The following is a 17177-nucleotide window of genomic DNA, read 5'->3' as shown; positions in this document are numbered from 1 at the left end:
TGTCTTTAACAATTGACTTAATTAAAAGAAGAACTATTTTATATTTTGCTCTAGCAAAAATAATTTTTTTCAATTCATATTCCTAATTGAAAGAGAAAAACAACGAGCCTTCAAATGATTTTCTTTTATTGTTTACATTACTTTTACATATTATATAAGATTAATTATTCATTGAACATACGATAAGATGATACTTGATTTATTACGACTTTGTTATCCACCACGTGGCCCTCGCCACAAATGACAATTGAAATGAATTTTGATAATTGAAGAATGCACATAAGCCACTTTCAAATGATGATCGAATGTATGTACAGACAAATTTCGTAAAAATGATATCTAGATGTTGCATTAATACTCCTGAATGCAGCCAGTGGAGTCTGTTAACACAGTGAATATTGATATTACTCATGATGATAGATTGTTAGAGAAAAATGAAGAAAGCCATCAACGAAATTCCATTTTCTTTTCACATTATTTACACTAAGGGCACAGTTAACCGTATAAACGTATATGGAATCAGTTTTCATTTCTACAAAAAAAAATTCAGTTTCAAAGAGCCATGAAAAAATTTGTCACGTGTTAAATTGAATCAGGAATGCTAAAGTATCATGATTACTAATTCTTTTTCTTTTGTTTATCGAGGGAGACCATTACGTAGGACTATGGCAACGTCACAATGTCCCATTTTCAAGATCACATGTCAAAAAATGCCACTTGTTTGTCAACTACTACGCTGATAAACTCTTACAAATTTTATTTCTCATCGATTTACCGAGTATTTTCCTCAATCGCTCCTTCTCCATTTGACCCGCTACCTCATCCACACGAATGCCAATAACATTTACAATGGAAATTTATACATCATTCACATTAAAAACGCTAATACTTGAAAAAAAAAAAGTTACAATGATTTTCGTTTCCCCTCCACAATTAAAAAAATGGAAATGAAACTGATTGACATCGATGAGTAATTGGTTGTAGGCAGCAGATTACGCGCGTATTTACAGTCGATTCTTCATACAGATTTTTCATTCATCTTTTCTTTTGAAAATTGTTGATTGGCAGTTACTTGGCTGCAGTCTGTGTTCATTTATCATTATTGTACAAAAAGAACTGCAAATTTTTACGTGTTGAGCGCAACAGTTGCCACAGTTGGGAGATCATTGCACTGGTGGCCATCTCAATGTCTGTTGCTGTCAGAAATTCTAATCGTTGACTGATGTGCAGTGACAGAACGATGCCATATTAGATCGAATAAACGTTCTACGAACGATTGTTAGTACCACTTAATAATTAGCAGACTTCTTTTTCTCCTGTTTCCATGCAGCTATTCTCTCCTTCAAGTCCAGTGCTGGCAGAAACATTGAATTTTTTTATTATTGGAGGGGGAATGTTGAAAATGATAAGAGTAATGCTATCGGGTTATCACTAATTGTAAGAATGCTGTAAAATTGGAGTGACGCAATCAAAGAAATATAATTTTAGAAAGTTCTCTCTCCATTAACTGAATATTTGACAAAAATAATTTTTCCCTCAATGTATTGTATCGAATAAAATAATTGTATGTATTCTCACCAGGCGTAAGCATGTCCTCACTAAGAGGCTGTCGACTGAAGGGATCGGTGGAGCTGTTGAGTAAATGTCTGATGATAACAGCCTTATCCATAATAATTCCGGACGGAAGTTTAACGGGTTCATCCATAAGTGTATCCATAAGAGGATCTTTAAATTCATCAGGTGCATCCCCATAATCCTCGTCTCTCGCTCGATTATCATGTGCAATAACAGCAGCTCTTTCAGCGAGTGCCATGAATCTCTCAATCTCAGTGGTAGTTTTAATGGCAGATCTGCCAAGTCTATTAGCAGCATCATTGAACAGTTCCTTTCCAAAAGACCTCTCATCGCTAGCCAGTGCAGCAGCAAAATTATCACAGTCAAGATGTAGGTAAATGTCCACCAATTGCCCCAAAAGTGTCCTCGGTTCCCAACCGTATTTCTGAGGCTTTCTTACCTTCAAATTCTTACATTTCGGTCCACACAACTGTTTCAAATTAAAATTCAACATGGCACTGAGTCGTCCAACGAGTTCAGGCCGCAAAAATGGCTCCTTGATGTCAACAGTGAGATAATGGAACATGGCAACAGTCTCCTTAGCAAGTGTGAGAAAAGATCTGGCTTGACGTTCATCAGCAGTCAACTGTCTCGACCTTGACTGCTGCTGTTCCTGAGATAATGCTGACCAAGCTGCTGTATCAGACATCAGCTCCTGGACCTCGTGAATTCTCTTCAACGATTCCAAACTCTCGTCCAACAGAAAGGTCGTGTCATTCATCAGCATATTGATGAACTTGACAAATTGTTTGCCATTGTTACTCTCATTGACAATGGAAGCACGATGAACTGGTGAATCCCACATTGACTTCAGAATGAGACTGATGTGATAACGAATTGAGAATTTGTCGTAGAATTCTGAGCTCGAACCAGTTGTCTCGACGTCTGTGTAGAATTTCATGAGGTAGGAGGCCAAAAAATTTTTGGAGATTGGATGGGACATTACTTGATCGTGAAGGGTTTCAGTGCTGCCTTGAACACTGGGATTGATCACGAAGAGGACCTCGATGATTTTAGCGATGAGATAAGGATTTCGTATGCAGTGGGGTGTGCAGATAACGACTAAGAGCCAAGTTATGAGGGAGTTGTCCATGTTGCTGGCGACGATTTCAGGGCTAAATTGCAGAGCAAAAAGTAAAAACTCTGCAATGTCCTCAACATACCATTCTGGAAGGGCGGTGAATCGGTTGGGGACGTTTCGGGGGAGAGGAAGAGCTGGAAGGGGACTTCCTGGCATTGTATCGGTCAACAGTCCCAATAGGACTTCAGCTACTGATGTGTAAAAATGTAGACAACGTCTGATGAGCACTGGATCAATCAAACCTGCATCAGCACACGATTTTGACTTTCCCAGACGTTTCAACTGCTGCTTCCAACGTTTAATCAGTTCTTTGTTATGAGCTGCAAAGGGAGTGTCCTTCCACTGGGACTCAGTTGCCTGTAGTTCATCCAGCATCTTTTGAAGATCCCTCAGGGCTCGCAATTTTCTCTGGTATTTTTGTAGAGCAGGGAGTAGTGCCACATGATGGCAATGAAGTGTTAAAAACCAACATTGAGTTGGAAATTTGGCTTCTGTCCATTTGTGGGATTTTTCAAGTTCTTTCAACCAGTCTGTTACTTCTTGAGATGATAATTTCAATCTCGTGTCATTCTTAATCTCCACAAAACTCGATGGATGAAATGGATAAAGTGGATCCACAGTATCCAGTTTTATTTTAACAGACAACATCTGCAGGACTGACAGAAGATTCAACATGAACCCATCTCCAGCAAGTTTAAATTCTTCAGTTTGTATCTGCGCCCTCTTCTCATTGTGACGAAGCAAAGCAGCCAGATAGGCTAGAGTTGCCTCACGGCACGTTGAGGTCGCCAAAATAGCGTGCAACATCTTGTGAAACGAAGTGCGAACGCTCTCCAACTCCTGCTGGAGTGTCAGGTTGATTGATTTATCATTTGAAGGATTACCACTGAAAAACTTCTCAGCGACCTTGGGCTGATCCTCAGCAAATACTGAAACCGAGAGGAAGGGTCCAAGGAATGAGGTGCGAGCCAACTCTCTCCCCATAGCAGTTGTCATAAAATCAGGAAGAAATTGAACTTGATGAGTTATGAGTCGACAGATTGGCCTGATGTTGCCATTGGTGCCGCATCTGATGTCGATGAGTTCCTCGAGTGCTTGTACAGGTCGACGATGGGTATTACCCACTAAACTACCCTGTTGCATGGACAGATAGAGCCCTTGGAGAAGAGGTGTGAAGATTTTGTTGAATGTCTGGGGATTGGAATGAGTTCTGGCAACGAGTTCGTGGAGGAAGCCTCGGGGTAATGTCTGGGAGAGAACGGGGATAAGGAGGGGACTGTAGCCAGTGGATATCTGGACATCTGGAGTATCGAGGACTCCTTGAAGAACAAGACTGGAGTATTGAACACACTGGGCTCGGAGGCAGGCCAGAACATCGGATATGGGGGGGACTGATGAGCGTTTTGGTTGATTTCTCTCCTCAACCGACACTCGAGTATAGCAGTCCAGGAGGTAGAGAAGGCTCTTGAGTTGTGGTGACTTCTCCAGCTTTTTCCCTTTCTCACCTGGGGGCAGGGGCAGACTGGCCAGTGAGTACGATGGAAGGGAGTCCACTGGACTTGTCAGTGGGCTTGCTTGACTGTTGGGACTGTCCTCCCGGTCTGAGGCTGTCTCCATAGTGACACCTTTCAGTGGATCCTCATCTCTCGTAAACGTCTGGAGGACCTCCATCAGACTCTGACTTATTATCTCAGTGGAGTGAAGAGATCTCTGGACATCTGATGATAAGGCTGAGGAGAGCTGGGGGAGATATATCCTGTGGCCAGTGGAGTCTTTCCAAGAGACACAAAGAACTCGTGATATGACTGTGTGAATTTGATCTGGGGATACTTCGATGCTCGAGCTTGTCGTCTAGAACAAAATCATAATGTGAATTTAAGAAAATATATTGGATCTTTTTTGATGACTTACTCTTGATCTAGAGGCAGTATCTTTCCTGTCAGACTCTTCAACCTCCATATTCTCAATTCCAGAATCCACATCAATTCCCGAATTATTCAACTGCTTTTCGCTGCTGTCCTCGGTCTCCATTGCCATATCATTATTCAGATTATGTGACTCTGGTGGCTGTACTGGCGATACATTAGCTAGGCCAGGATTTTTTGATGGTCCTGGTGTGCTTGGAGAACTGAGACAATTGCCACCATTTGTGCTTCCTGCAGCACTGGTTTCTAAACCAGCTAAACGTGCCAGTCGACGCTTCCGCATCTGATTAACATAATTAATGATTTAAAAATAACTCAGGGAAATGTTTTGTCTGAATTTTGTAGTGATTGAGCAACTGTAATTGGTTTTTCCATGCGTTTAAAATTCATGAGTAAACAAAGAGCATTCTGGCGATTTCTAAATTTAACTAGGTTCAAAGGAACATCTAAATTCTCCTGCGGGGGTGGAGAAGGGTGGGAGGTAGACAAAGAAAATATTGAATTTACGTTTCGAGATATTCACGAGACAATAAAAATATCTGATCAATGAATTCTCAAGACAAGGGAAAATACCCAGAGACAACGATAAATAAATAAGTTACGTCCATGTGATAAATAAATAATCATCAGTTATATAATAATAAAAATCAACGATAGGATGGATTTCATGGTTCGATGATTGTGAAAGCATTCTCATGATGAGTACGTGGGTTTATTGATGAAGGTTTGAGTTATGGTGATTGGGTGATGCTATTGATATTCATTCGATATTTTATGTTGATGTAAATCAAGACTCACCTCCTCCTGGCTCAATTCACTCATTGTAGCTTGTTTTGTGGTACCTCGGGGGGTTATTAATGTTTTTCGATTGATTTGATTTCCTCTGTTAAATGTTGAACACTTGAAAATTATAATAAAAATGTTGATTGTGAGTGAGTGAAGTGAACTACACGATATGTCAGAAAATTTGGACAGTCACTCTACATCTGTTTGAGTTTAGGCGTGAAACGAGCGATATCATGTCTAGTCACGGAATATCACTGATTATTCATTCAACGTCTTTGTAGATGATAATTATGGTTTACTGTTGTGAGAGAGGAATTAACAACTGCCACGTAGGGACTCTCACTTTTCACTGGCGATTCGGTGTTGACTCCAAATTTTCACAATCTGAAAATTGAATGGGTTTGTGGTGATATAAAGAGAAAACGAGGTGTGTAGAGGGGGCGCTCAGGGAGTGGGGATGGGAGACGGGGGATTCGACCGGACGTCGGAGGCGGGAATTTTTAAATTCTGATTGTGCAGAGGGGTTTTCTGCTTTGAGTTCAGAGCACCAGCTGCCGTTCAGAATTGCGTTTATTTGGATTGAAAGTGGATTAATTATATACTTTATTCTACGCTTTAATGAAAGAATTATTTTTGTTGGTTCAGAAGAGTTTTAATTTCACTGGAATTTGTTGAATAAATTATTTAGGCGATGGGGTCTTTGATGGAGATGTATTGAGTTGTGGGTTGAATTGACTGTGCGACTTTTGAAGAGGTGGTTGTGCAGGAAAGTTTTGGGACTGACGTTGACTCTCAGAAGGGACGACGGACCAATGGGAGAAGGGGAAGGTCGAGGGTCTATTGAGGTGGTGTCAGGTCAGTTGTCAATACTACGAAATGCCTCGACGATGGATGATTAATTTTCATCTTTTGGAAAGGGAAATTCTTCGGATATTTGGGAATAACAGGGACAACTGGAATGGGAAGGGCCCTTCTGGCCGTTACGAGTCCTTCGACTCTTTTTTCGGTGATTCGTGTTCCTAATTGGGACTTTGTACATCGCTTCATGGCGAAATGTTTCTGCATAATTTAGGATAGAATTTGAGACTATCAGTTGAAAAATATTATTGAGAAAACTGGATTTTCGACATTTACACGTTTAATTATCATGATTTCAACGAACGATGTAGTATTTACTACTATTACAGTGCCATTTTTGGAACAGGATTTCTCTTGGCAAATTTATTCGGCTAAAACGACTTTAAAATTGATTTTTGAGTTAAATGGTCACCTCTGAAGGGTTAGGACGTCATCATTTAAGAAAAAATATTCCTTTAGTAGTTAGTGAATTGTATTAGGTCTTTCAAGTAGATATTAATTAATTTAATTTACGTTATGAAAATATTTTTTCGTTTTGTAGGAATTAACAAGGTTTTTGCACAGAAACAATTTCTTTGAGCGTAAAAATCGAAATAATGGCCCTTTTTGATAGACCAAAAGGATAAGAATTCTTCATGTACCAAAACCTTCTTCAATTGCTGATGAAACGCCAAAAAATTGCAGACCCACTCGATTTTGTACTGTAGAAAAAAGATTATAGGAGACACTCCATAAGCATCAGGAATCTCCCAGATAATCCCTGGTAGGCCGACCTGGGCACTAGGGAATTCCAGGGACCCCATGACACAGGTGTGGCCTTCTATTGGACTGAAGAATTTGTTTACCTTTGACTGACGTCTGTCGATGTGAACATGCGAATAAAAATTTTTTCATACCTCAGAAATTCGTCCGATGAAATGTTGTGAGACAGAAAAATGGAGCGAGATAATACTGCGAACTGGGAGTTCTACATGGGACTCTTCCTCGCTGTCAGCTCCAACGTGTTTATAGGTTAGCAAACGGATGACAATTTTCACGTATTCACAATTAATTTTATATCAATAATAATGTGTTATTATTCTCGCAGGTGTGAGCTTTATAATTAAAAAAAGTGCCCTAGTGAATCTCCAGAAATATGGACTCAGGGCTGGAGCTGGGGGTCATGGATACCTCAGACAGTGGATGTGGTGGGCTGGGCTGTTGTCAAGTATGGGACCACCGATCTATCGAATGATGAGATAAAATTGGGAGAGATTAATTATGGAGGTATAATTTCAGTGGGCGTAGGAGAGGCTGCCAATTTTGTTGCTTATGCCTTTGCTCCAGCATCGATTGTTACCCCTCTGGGAGTCCTCAGCATTGTAATCACGGCGATACTCTCCCCCAGGTACCTCCACGAGAAACTCAATTTATTAGGGAAGGTGTGTAAATGTAGCAAGGATTCTTGTCAATTGAACAATCTTCTATTGAGGACATGAGGCTCCAAAATATTGAGAAATCTGGGGCACTTGAACTGTCAATTCCGGAGTTAACTGCCACAGTTTCTGATCAGGTAAACCCTGGGGTCTAAAAAGCATAGAAAGTTCGATCCAAATCCAAATCATTCGAAAAAATGCATTGAAATGATCAGAAACTGTGGCATTTACATCATCTAAAATATTATTGTCCACTACAATTCCCACAATTTTTCTAATTCTCATGTTCAAAATAATTATTTAATATTTTTTTTAAAGTTGGGCTGTTTCTTGTCCATCGTGGGATCCACCATAATAGTAATTCACGCCCCAAAAACTGAAGAGATTGCCACTGTCGAGGACTTAGTCTACAGGCTTCAGCACTCTGGCTTCACCACCTACATCATCTTCGTGATACTCCTCAGCATATTTATCATATTTCACGTAGGTCCACGGTACGGCAAGGACAACGTGACGATTTACGTGTTCCTCTGCTCCATCATAGGCTCCCTCACAGTGATGAGCAGTAAAATCCTGGGGCTCTCCATCAAGGAGACACTCTACACCGAGAATAACCGAATGGAGTACTGGCTCACGTGGGTGTCCCTCTTCTCCATAATCTTCTGTGTGATGGTCCAGATGAACTACTTGAACAAGGCCCTGGATCTCTTCAACACAGCCATCGTCACTCCAGTGTATTACGTCTTCTTCACGACCTTCGTCATAATCGCGTCTGCGATACTGTTCGAGGAATGGGAGTTCATGACCTATGAGAATATTCTGGGATCTCTCTGCGGATTTTTCGTGATCGTCACGGCAATTTTCCTGATGAATGCCTTTAAAGATCTGAATATCAACTACTGTGACTTGAAGAATTTATCTCTACCGACAACTGGAAGCAGGAGGAACCTTCAGAGGTACAATTTATGCGATGAGGAAGAACAAATACCTGTGGATGAGGACATCGAGAATGGAAGGAGTTACTTAAACACTTGACGAAAGAAGAACAATAAACGAAAAATGAATTCGTTATTATGATTTTATTTTATGAGACTTTTGTGATTGATGTTTTTATGGGGTGAATAGCTCAGTTGCTGATGGAGAGTTTTTTAAGCTTGGCAGCATTTTTTAAAATATTTTTAGCAAATTTTTGTGAAATGTTGGAATTTTTCGAGGATGTGAATGGATTTTTTTTATTATTCAGCAACTGTAATAAACTGTTCACTCATTCTCGATATTAATTCATTATTGTAATTCTTATTCATCACGTAATGATGGCTGTGATTTGCATCTACTTGTTTATACAATACAATACACTTTTTTATTCAAATAAAAATCCAGAAGTTGTTTTTTCCCCTTTACTAACAATAAAATTCACGCAAATTCTATTCATTAGATAGGAATTGATTTTCGTTTATTGCAAATTCATTTTTGTACATTTTTCCAACAAAAAAAAAATTTCGTCATCTTCAAATTTTCCGCATCGCATTCATGGAGATCCACCTTTAAGACGTGTTCGTGCGTGTTTGTTTTTCAAAAAAGACAGTAAACAATTGTTATCTTCGTGTTGCTGTCTGTTCTTACTCGTCAGATCGTTCATCCTAAATAAAAGAACATAAAGTCCTCAAATTCCCATCTCCAGTGCCCCTAGCAATCCAATAAATTATGAACCAAAGTCCTGAAGTGGAGGTGACATTCAGGCACTTCAGTGCACCACGATGAAGAGGTTATTCCCTCATAAATAGACATGAGTGGCTATCAAATCAATTCGATAAGAAAATGTTCTCTAAAAAACGTCGACGAAGTGGTTATCTCAACGCCAGGAGGAGCTCCCTGCAGGTGAACCTGAGCTTCGTGTCTGATTCATCAGACACAAGTGACACAGAACCCAGGACAATCCGGAATAATGCAGGACCAGAAAGCCTCGACAGTAACGTCAAAAGATTGAGAGACGCAATTTTGAGTAAAACCCAGGAGATCTTCGATAATGAGAATGACTTCTGCAAGAGAACAGCGCGAATCCTGGGAGAGGTCCAAGGTGGTTCTGACCAAAATGATCAGAACCAATCCAACAGTCAAGAGAAGCCTGTTGTCCTCCAGGAGAGTGACTCGAGTGATTTTTTCTCGAAACCATCAGATAGGAGAGGTAAACTCCGTGTCAGCTCCATCGTCAGCAGCAGCAACAACAAAAACTGCACTTCTATCATGTTTTCACCGAGGAAAACCAGGTCATCTTGTCGCTCATCAGGTAAAGAGGACACGGTGATGGGAAATCCTATAAAATGCTCGACTTTTATGAGTCGTAACTCCAGTTTGGCGAGTGCTGGGGTCAGAAGGATCAATAAATCAGAATCTGTGACACCAAAATCGTCGAAACCAGTCATAAGGGATGTGAAATCGTGCTACATTCCTCTTGATAGGATTGAGGGGTACGAGAGGATGAATCTCAGCAGAAATTTGAAACAAATTTCTATGGAATTGACTCCAGCTGTGGGAGATCGTCCTGTCCCAATTGTGATATCTCAACCTGCTCGTGGGGTGAAGAGTCTTATGGAGAAGCTTCTGGAGAGAAATCACGAGAGTTTTGGCAGTGGCAGAACCTCTTTGGAGGTCAGAACCTCCGTGGAGCCGGTCCTCAATGATCCGTCGATGAGCCAATCTCAATCTAGTCGATCAGTCCCAGCGATGAGGGACAGCAGCACAGGCAGACAAAGTCTTTCATTAAAAAAATCAAATAGCTCTGTGATGATGATCCACCCTGCGTTGATTCCATCGAAAAGAAAATCTGAATTCAATGAGAAGAGGAGTATGAGTGGACGTAATTCGTCTGGTGCAGGGAATCGTCTGTCGTTGGATGTCAACACTTCACTGGGATCTCGGAGGTCAGTCAATGAGAGCGTTGTGGAAGCCACACCAGGTCCCATTAGTCGATCAACTTTGATGAAATCACAATCGAAAATTATGACTGTGTTGGAGAAGGGATCAGTGGGTTCTGATGGAAAATGTGAGGACTCCCAGATCGTAAGGAACATGTGAGTTATTGTTTAAAAATTGAATGTTATTAAGATGTGGTCTCTCATTTATTTATTTAATGAATTGTCAGAGTTGCTTCCAAACAATTGTTTGATTAAATTAATTCATAGATGCGTCTTCTATTACTCCTCATTTTGATTGAAGGCAACGAAATACCAATTGTCATTAATAAACATTTTAAAAAAACTTGAAAACCTGACAGAATTTCGATAAATAATGATGTATTAAAACCCAAAATTAATTCCACTTTTCCGTATAATAAAAATTGAATCAATTGTCCTTTTCTCATAAAAATTAAATTTCCAGAAACCCCATTATCAACCTCGAGCCCATCTCTTCAACGTCTCACCACAACCTGGAAGATACGTTTATTCTAGACACCTCTGAATCCCTCAAAGGCCCGATAATAAAGGACTCTTCAGACGAGAGTGAAGCTGAACCGGATAATCCCAAACCGAGAGAAAGTATCTACGAGGACTCGTCGGACGACGAGAGAAGTGAAAAGGAAGACAATGTATCATCGAAAAAAAAACAATGCAGAAAGAGAAAGTTATTTACTCAGTTGAATGACTCGGGTTTGATATCACTAAGTCCCATGGAAAGGGCAGAGCCATCCCCCAGGACTCCAGTGGTGCCAGTAGAAAAGAAAAGACGAAAAGTTCAAAAAATTCTTATAAAAAATTATCAAACTCAGGCAGAAAGAGTGACACAAACGCAGAAACGACTGGTGATTAAAACTCAAGTGAAACATCCAAAGAGACTTGAGGATAAGGAAGCTGAGAAAAAGAAGAAGCGAAAAATAAGGAGCAAAAAGTTGGTCGTGAAGAAGAGAATGAATCCAGATGTACTTCGACTTTTGAATGAGGTCGCAGGTGAGGGCTTTGATAATTCAGAGCCAAGTAGAGATTCTTTGAACGACTTCACAGACAACAAACGAATAGCAACAAAGGGGAGACATCATTCTAAGTGTATTTATATCGTAACAACAGGATTGTGCAACGGTGATAAGGATTTAGTGAAAGATGCTGTGAAGAAAATAGGAGGAGCCAGGATAGAGCCATCAGTGACACGTCAAACAACTCATGTTGTCACCACCGGAGTTCGTACGATTAATTTACTCAGGGGAATAATCAGGGGCTGTTGGCTTGTGAACAAGGACTGGCTGAAGAAATCGATCCGAGAGAGAACGTGGCAGAGCCCTGAGAACTACGAGGTCGATCATTTTTCAAAAGCTGTGCAGGAGAACAGGAGGGACAAGGAAATTTTTGGAAGGTCTTATGTACCGGAGTTATTTGCAACATGTGGACTTATTTATATTGACGGTGCAACGGCACCGCCGAGGGAGGTTCTCAAGGAGTTGATAAAAACAGCTGGAGGGAGAATTATCGAAAATTCTCAGAAAGCCAAAATAATCATTGGATCCCAGGGATTACGAGAGGTCTGGGTATTGGATTCGATAACAACTGGTCAACTTCAACCGCTCGATGATTATCGACGTTAGTAATCATGATTTCATCTTATGGTGAACTTTGAGAATGTCCTCGACGAATTTTGTTGTGTTCATCCCCCAGATGAGTCCCAAAGGGTTAAAAAAATGTTTCCCATTTGGAAAAATTCCCATAAATTTTATATTCTTCAAACCATCCCCTGTGGGGAAGAAAAATAGTGGGTAAATTTAGCACCCACTTCGTAAAAGGATTTGGGCCTCATCTAGTGGAGTGAAGGGGAGTGAAAGTCAGCTCGAGGCATTGCCAAGGGACACCTTATTGTATATACCAAAAATATTTATTCAAAATTCTTTTAATATTTAGCAATGAATATTGAACGAATAAAAATCTATTTAACCAGTAAATCAGAGTTGTTCCTTCACCAAGAAGCAAATTGAAAGGATAATAACCCTGGGGTTTGTGATGTTGTGTAAATTACTGTGGGTTTAAGCATATTAGAATATTCATGGCTAACGTGGCCGAGGCTTGTAGATCCGTGAAAGGGATGATGATGAACAGGGGTAAGGTCGGTGGCTGAGCGACGACATTGCCCTCCTTCTCTTTCCATCGTCTCGGTAGGCACTCGAGTCGTCAAGCACAGTCACTACTCGGGGGTTTGGCCGCTCTATCCCAAAAGTGCACCTAACGCTGGTAGGGTTGGCTTGTCGAGGAGGTTGCCTCAGGGGCTGTTTGCTTTCAGTGAAAATCATCGAATAACTGGAAAACTTTTTCTCCGTATTCACTATTTTATATTTTACCTATCGAGTAAAAAAACGCGAAACTTTCTTGAGAAAAAAAAAAATCAAATACAAGACTTCTTCATTTTTGTTGAAATAATTAATTTCAATTAATTTCAGTTGAATGAGCTCGGAGAGAGGAGGAGAGTGTGGCTGAAGTGGTTCCTCTGATGAAACTAGTTGTCAACAAAGAATTTAATTCAACTAATTAAATTGTGTAGTTTCATTGTCGGGTGGCATTTAGATGGAAAAAGCGCGAGGATTATTCGGAAAAAAGTGAAAAACTTTCATATTACCATTAAGTAAGGCAAGAAGGTGGTACTAGGGATAGAGAGCTTCGTCGCACGATGGCTTTTACCGTGATTAGTACGCGGTGGGAACAGGAGCGAAGGGGAATGAATGCGAATATGGGAGGATTTTTTTTACACATTACAGCACGAAAACCCGTGTTACATAACGTGAGTTACTCGTCTGCATCCAATTTTCATTGTGCAATTTCCCTGCCGTATTATTTATCCGTATTTTACCGTCCCCATTGGCCTTTTTCTTTCTCAACGTAGGTGAAGACAGCCTACACCTGTGAAATACGAAATTTATGATATCCATTTCATACGTTACCAGGTAATCGTTAGCTTCGTTATCCACTGCTGTATGGCCTCTCGATGTTCATTCAATCTGTTTTATTCTCCTGTCTTCGTGCACTCAAGTTTCCAGATATAATTACACCCTGGTTCCTTCATCGATTCTAGGGCTTGGTAAATGAGAAGTGACACAAACACGTGTCTCTTCCGATCGATTGGGCAGTTATCCAAGCTTGAGTGCCTATCAGCACATATTTATATTCAAATTTAGTTCCGGAAATTTAGTCGAAAATTGACTGAATCTGGGAAAAATGTCTTGAGATGTTCTACAGCTTTTTTTTAGGAAAATCTATGTTTTTGACTTCATTTTTGTGATAGGGTTGACGACGAGACGAGAGGATATTCTCGGTGGTGTCTCAATATCGTTGGAATTAACGCTCTCGTCTCCGAAAAGATGAAGAGAGGGTCGACTGACATCGGTCTCAAAGAAAAAATTGAAAAAATCCCGTTTCGATGTCGTCTTGATGTTCTCATGATGATATCCGCGAAGAACAAAGTGAATTTTAGCTAAATGGACGTCGAACATTCTTGAGAGCGCACCAGGCGAAGATGTCAACGAATTCCTGCTGTTTTATGAGGTTTTTATTGTATTGGAGGCGAGAAAAAAAAATAATTGCGAGAAATAGTGAGAGAGCTGAAGAATTTTACCCTCAAATGTCGCAAAAAAAAAACATTGTGATTAAGTTGGAAAAAGGTGGGATGGCATACAACACAGAACGGTTTAAACGAGATTAGTGAGTTTTGTCGAGCTGCTGTTACGAAATCCGCACTTCCACCAAATTACAAAGTTTCGGAATGAAGTAATCGGATATATCCGGCGGTGTAATCGACTTTGGAAATACAGTTAGGGAATATAACACCGTGTAGATGTTTTTTTCATGGTTTTTCGCTCATCCTTTACAGGAGAATAATGAAAGTTATAAGGAAACACGAAGAACTTTTCAAGAGGACAAACGTGTACTTGACTCTTACGGTACATTTATCATGCTTTTTTATTCTTTAATATCTTTTTTGTTTATGTCATGCCATAGAAATCCTCGACATTACGTATCTCTGTACCCCCTACCCCACCAGGGTCTGCATACTCGGTGAGACTATTTGTATTCCTGTTTAAAGTACGGGCTGCACATGTGTGCAGTGCAATGTAGGTGAAATGATGGCTCGGAGAGAACGTGAAAGTATTTTTTAATGAAAGATGATCTCGTAGATGACAGTTTTCCAAGCGTCATTTTTCGCCTGATTACGAGAACGAATTTCTCTGTGTGCGTCGAGGGGATACCTCGGAGGAATGATTTTAACGAGGATGTTTCACGGTTTAATGGGGAGGATCCATTTTGGTAAAGGGTTTCTCTTATTTCATACATCCAATCTCGGGATTTTAGGGATTTTCCGTGTATGGGGGAGAGTCTCGGGTGACCACTTGAGGGAGGAAAAAATTTTTATTGAGTTTTTTTCCCGAAAGAATGATAAATTAAAATTCTGACAGATGGGGATGTGAAAGGAGATGAACTGTCTTACGTCGGAGTCGAGGTTTTCGGGAATATCTCCGAATCTAGGAGAGATAGCGGAATTTTTGTAGGAACATTTGTTGTAGGGCTCAGATAGGTCTACAAAAAAGGTTATGACAAAAATTATCCTATCTCTCGTAGATTTCGAGATATTCCCCAAAAAGTGGTGAGGAGTCAGAAGTAAGTTGTCTGGGTTTACCACTTCGTGACTGAGATATTAATTTTTATCTCAGGATTTTTTAATGAGGAAAATTGGGATCGATCGTGTTTGTCTTTTTTCAATTTCCAAAAATCGCCCTTATTTGTTTCTATCGTTCCAATATTTCTAACATTTTCGTACCGACTATGCAAAATGATGAAAATAAAAAACACAAAAAACTCCACCAAATCGCAGAATCCAAAGACGAGCGTCTGATTGAGTTAAAAAAAGAAATTCTGAAACTTGAAGTTCAGCATCGTGTTCTGGAGGCGGAAAAACTCAAGTACAGGAAGAAATTTGAGGAGGCTGTGTTGCGTGGTATCGCCAGATTAAATTCTCACCACAAATTGATGAATAATGCAACGCCATCCTCATCGGTTGAAGAAAACGAGAACGAGGATGAAAATTGTTCAGAAGTCTTGGAAAACGATATTCCCAATCCTGGAGATGCCTCGATGCAAGCCCACCGCCGGAGGAGGAAGGGAAAATATTGGAGACGAAGACGGAGCAGTGATTGACTTTTGTTTTTTCCTGTCTGAGAAAATTGATGGTTATGGTCTGACACCCCCTCGAAATTGAATTTTATTTTGATAAAGGAGATAAATTAATTGGTGAAGAATATGGCAGCTGCCAAGTGCCCAGAGCGTGACCCCTGCGAGGATGGGAGGGACCAGAAGGTGATGATGGATCGGAAAATGACGGATGCTGAACGTTTTGAGAAATTAGAGAAAGAGGTAATCCGTCGAAGATTAACACCATTTTTTTGTTCGTATTTTACTATAATTTTAATGTTATTATGAGTCTCTCTGCTCCTTTCTTATGAGCGAATAATTAAAATGGTTTATTTGGAGTAAAATTCGGCTCTCGTCCAAAATTTATTGGGGAAAAAGGGTTTGGAAATAGTTTATGATTAAAAACGTCTCAGACAAATCGTCTAATTATTTGTAAAATTTCAACAAAATTGAAAGAACACATTTTTCTAAAATACTTTTCCGAAAAAATTCGACTGAAGAGAATAACTATTTCCAAATTTTTACCTCAAAATGCCCTCCAGGTGGCCCTTTTACGCAATGATTTCGACCGAATGAAATGGGAACAAGCAGTCGCTGAAACAGCAATAGGAAGAGCTATTATTCGCGGCTCAGCATCACTCGGAAACAGTGGATTTTGTCCGATGGTCCAACTCCCCAACGACCACCAAGGGCCGATGAAAAATCGTCCGGTAATGGGTGACCCTCAGAAAAATCCATGCGCAAAAATTCCACCTCAATTACCAGGAAAAAATGCAATAACCAATGGAGCACCGAAACAAGTAAAAGAAGAATGTGGATATTTCACTCTCGGATAATTCTAACGATATTACCTGTCAACCACTCGAGACATTCAATAACGAATACTCTGGATTTGCCGATTAATTAAAAAATTCCATAATTCCCTGGGGAAAAAATATAAATCGATCGAATTACTTCACCGTCTCCTAATGATAGAGTTACATTTCTTTGAGTCAACCGAGGCAAAAATGAAGTCTTTTTTTATTGAGTGTGCGAGCAATTATTTTTAACGGTGACGTTAATTAATGCAGGTGTTTCATTGTTCCTCACATGAGTATTTAAGGGCGGGTATTTCCGGCAATCATGGACCACTCGATTTTTCATAATAAACCACTTATTGTTCGGGGTATTAATTTTATCAGGTTGAGCAGGTTTATTTTATCAGTTTGCCAACCTGATATGCAAAAAAACTCTTGTGAGGAATGAAATGCACGGAGGAAGCCATTCAATATAAAATTACCAGGAAGAGACGTGAGAATTACAATTCCGGACGTTGTCGAGGTCAAATTCAATGAAAATTATA

At 40.0% G+C, this 17177-nt stretch overlaps 3 protein-coding genes across 5 annotated transcripts; 2 read left to right on the top strand and 1 right to left on the bottom strand.

Moving 5' to 3' along the window:
* Positions 1-109: 109 nt before the first annotated feature.
* On the bottom strand, positions 110-7290 carry LOC135169259 (ubiquitin conjugation factor E4 B). 3 transcript variants are annotated; one of them, XM_064134095.1, is made up of 5 exons: positions 7161-7290; positions 5419-5790; positions 4607-4903; positions 1579-4546; positions 110-1354 (listed from the first exon to the last, which is right to left on the bottom strand). In XM_064134095.1, the coding sequence occupies exons 2-5, from the start codon at positions 5440-5442 to the stop codon at positions 1290-1292; spliced, it is 3354 nt and encodes a 1117-aa protein (XP_063990165.1). In that variant the 5' UTR covers positions 5443-5790; positions 7161-7290; the 3' UTR covers positions 110-1289. The 3 variants fall into 3 exon arrangements, with proteins under 3 accessions (XP_063990165.1, XP_063990164.1, XP_063990163.1); XM_064134094.1 differs by lacking the exon at positions 7161-7290 and adding an exon at positions 6912-7028; XM_064134093.1 differs by lacking the exon at positions 7161-7290 and having other exon boundaries at positions 5419-5834.
* On the top strand, positions 6934-9054 carry LOC135169262 (magnesium transporter NIPA2). The gene is made up of 5 exons (XM_064134100.1): positions 6934-7074; positions 7166-7275; positions 7352-7471; positions 7543-7685; positions 7998-9054. The coding sequence occupies exons 2-5, from the start codon at positions 7200-7202 to the stop codon at positions 8712-8714; spliced, it is 1056 nt and encodes a 351-aa protein (XP_063990170.1). The 5' UTR covers positions 6934-7074; positions 7166-7199; the 3' UTR covers positions 8715-9054.
* Positions 9055-9236: 182 nt separating this feature from the next.
* Mcph1 (Microcephalin) lies at positions 9237-12597 on the top strand. Its single transcript, XM_064133677.1, has 2 exons — positions 9237-10750; positions 11058-12597. Exons 1-2 carry the CDS (start codon positions 9498-9500, stop codon positions 12250-12252), a joined length of 2448 nt encoding a protein of 815 aa, XP_063989747.1. The 5' UTR covers positions 9237-9497; the 3' UTR covers positions 12253-12597.
* Positions 12598-17177: the final 4580 nt, after the last annotated feature.

Source organism: Diachasmimorpha longicaudata, chromosome 14 (assembly GCF_034640455.1).
Source record: "Diachasmimorpha longicaudata isolate KC_UGA_2023 chromosome 14, iyDiaLong2, whole genome shotgun sequence".
In the NCBI taxonomy this organism is placed as follows: Eukaryota; Metazoa; Arthropoda; class Insecta; order Hymenoptera; family Braconidae; genus Diachasmimorpha; species Diachasmimorpha longicaudata.
This window is presented reverse-complemented; position numbering and strand designations above follow the sequence as displayed.

Coding starts and splice junctions, on each gene's coding strand:
- LOC135169262 (XM_064134100.1), top strand. CDS start 7,200: ATGGAGCGAGATAATACTGCGAACTGGGAGTTCTACATGGGACTCTTC. Junction 7,472..7,542: donor GTGGGCTGGGCTGTTGTCAA/GTATGGGACCAC, acceptor GTATAATTTCAG/TGGGCGTAGGAGAGGCTGCC. Junction 7,686..7,997: donor AACTCAATTTATTAGGGAAG/GTGTGTAAATGT, acceptor TTTTTTTTAAAG/TTGGGCTGTTTCTTGTCCAT.
- Mcph1 (XM_064133677.1), top strand. CDS start 9,498: ATGTTCTCTAAAAAACGTCGACGAAGTGGTTATCTCAACGCCAGGAGG. Junction 10,751..11,057: donor TCCCAGATCGTAAGGAACAT/GTGAGTTATTGT, acceptor TTAAATTTCCAG/AAACCCCATTATCAACCTCG.
- LOC135169259 (XM_064134095.1), bottom strand. CDS start 5,442: ATGAGTGAATTGAGCCAGGAGGAG. Junction 4,904..5,418: donor GTGAATTGAGCCAGGAGGAG/GTGAGTCTTGAT, acceptor TATGTTAATCAG/ATGCGGAAGCGTCGACTGGC. Junction 1,355..1,578: donor TGAGGACATGCTTACGCCTG/GTGAGAATACAT, acceptor TGTTTCTGCCAG/CACTGGACTTGAAGGAGAGA.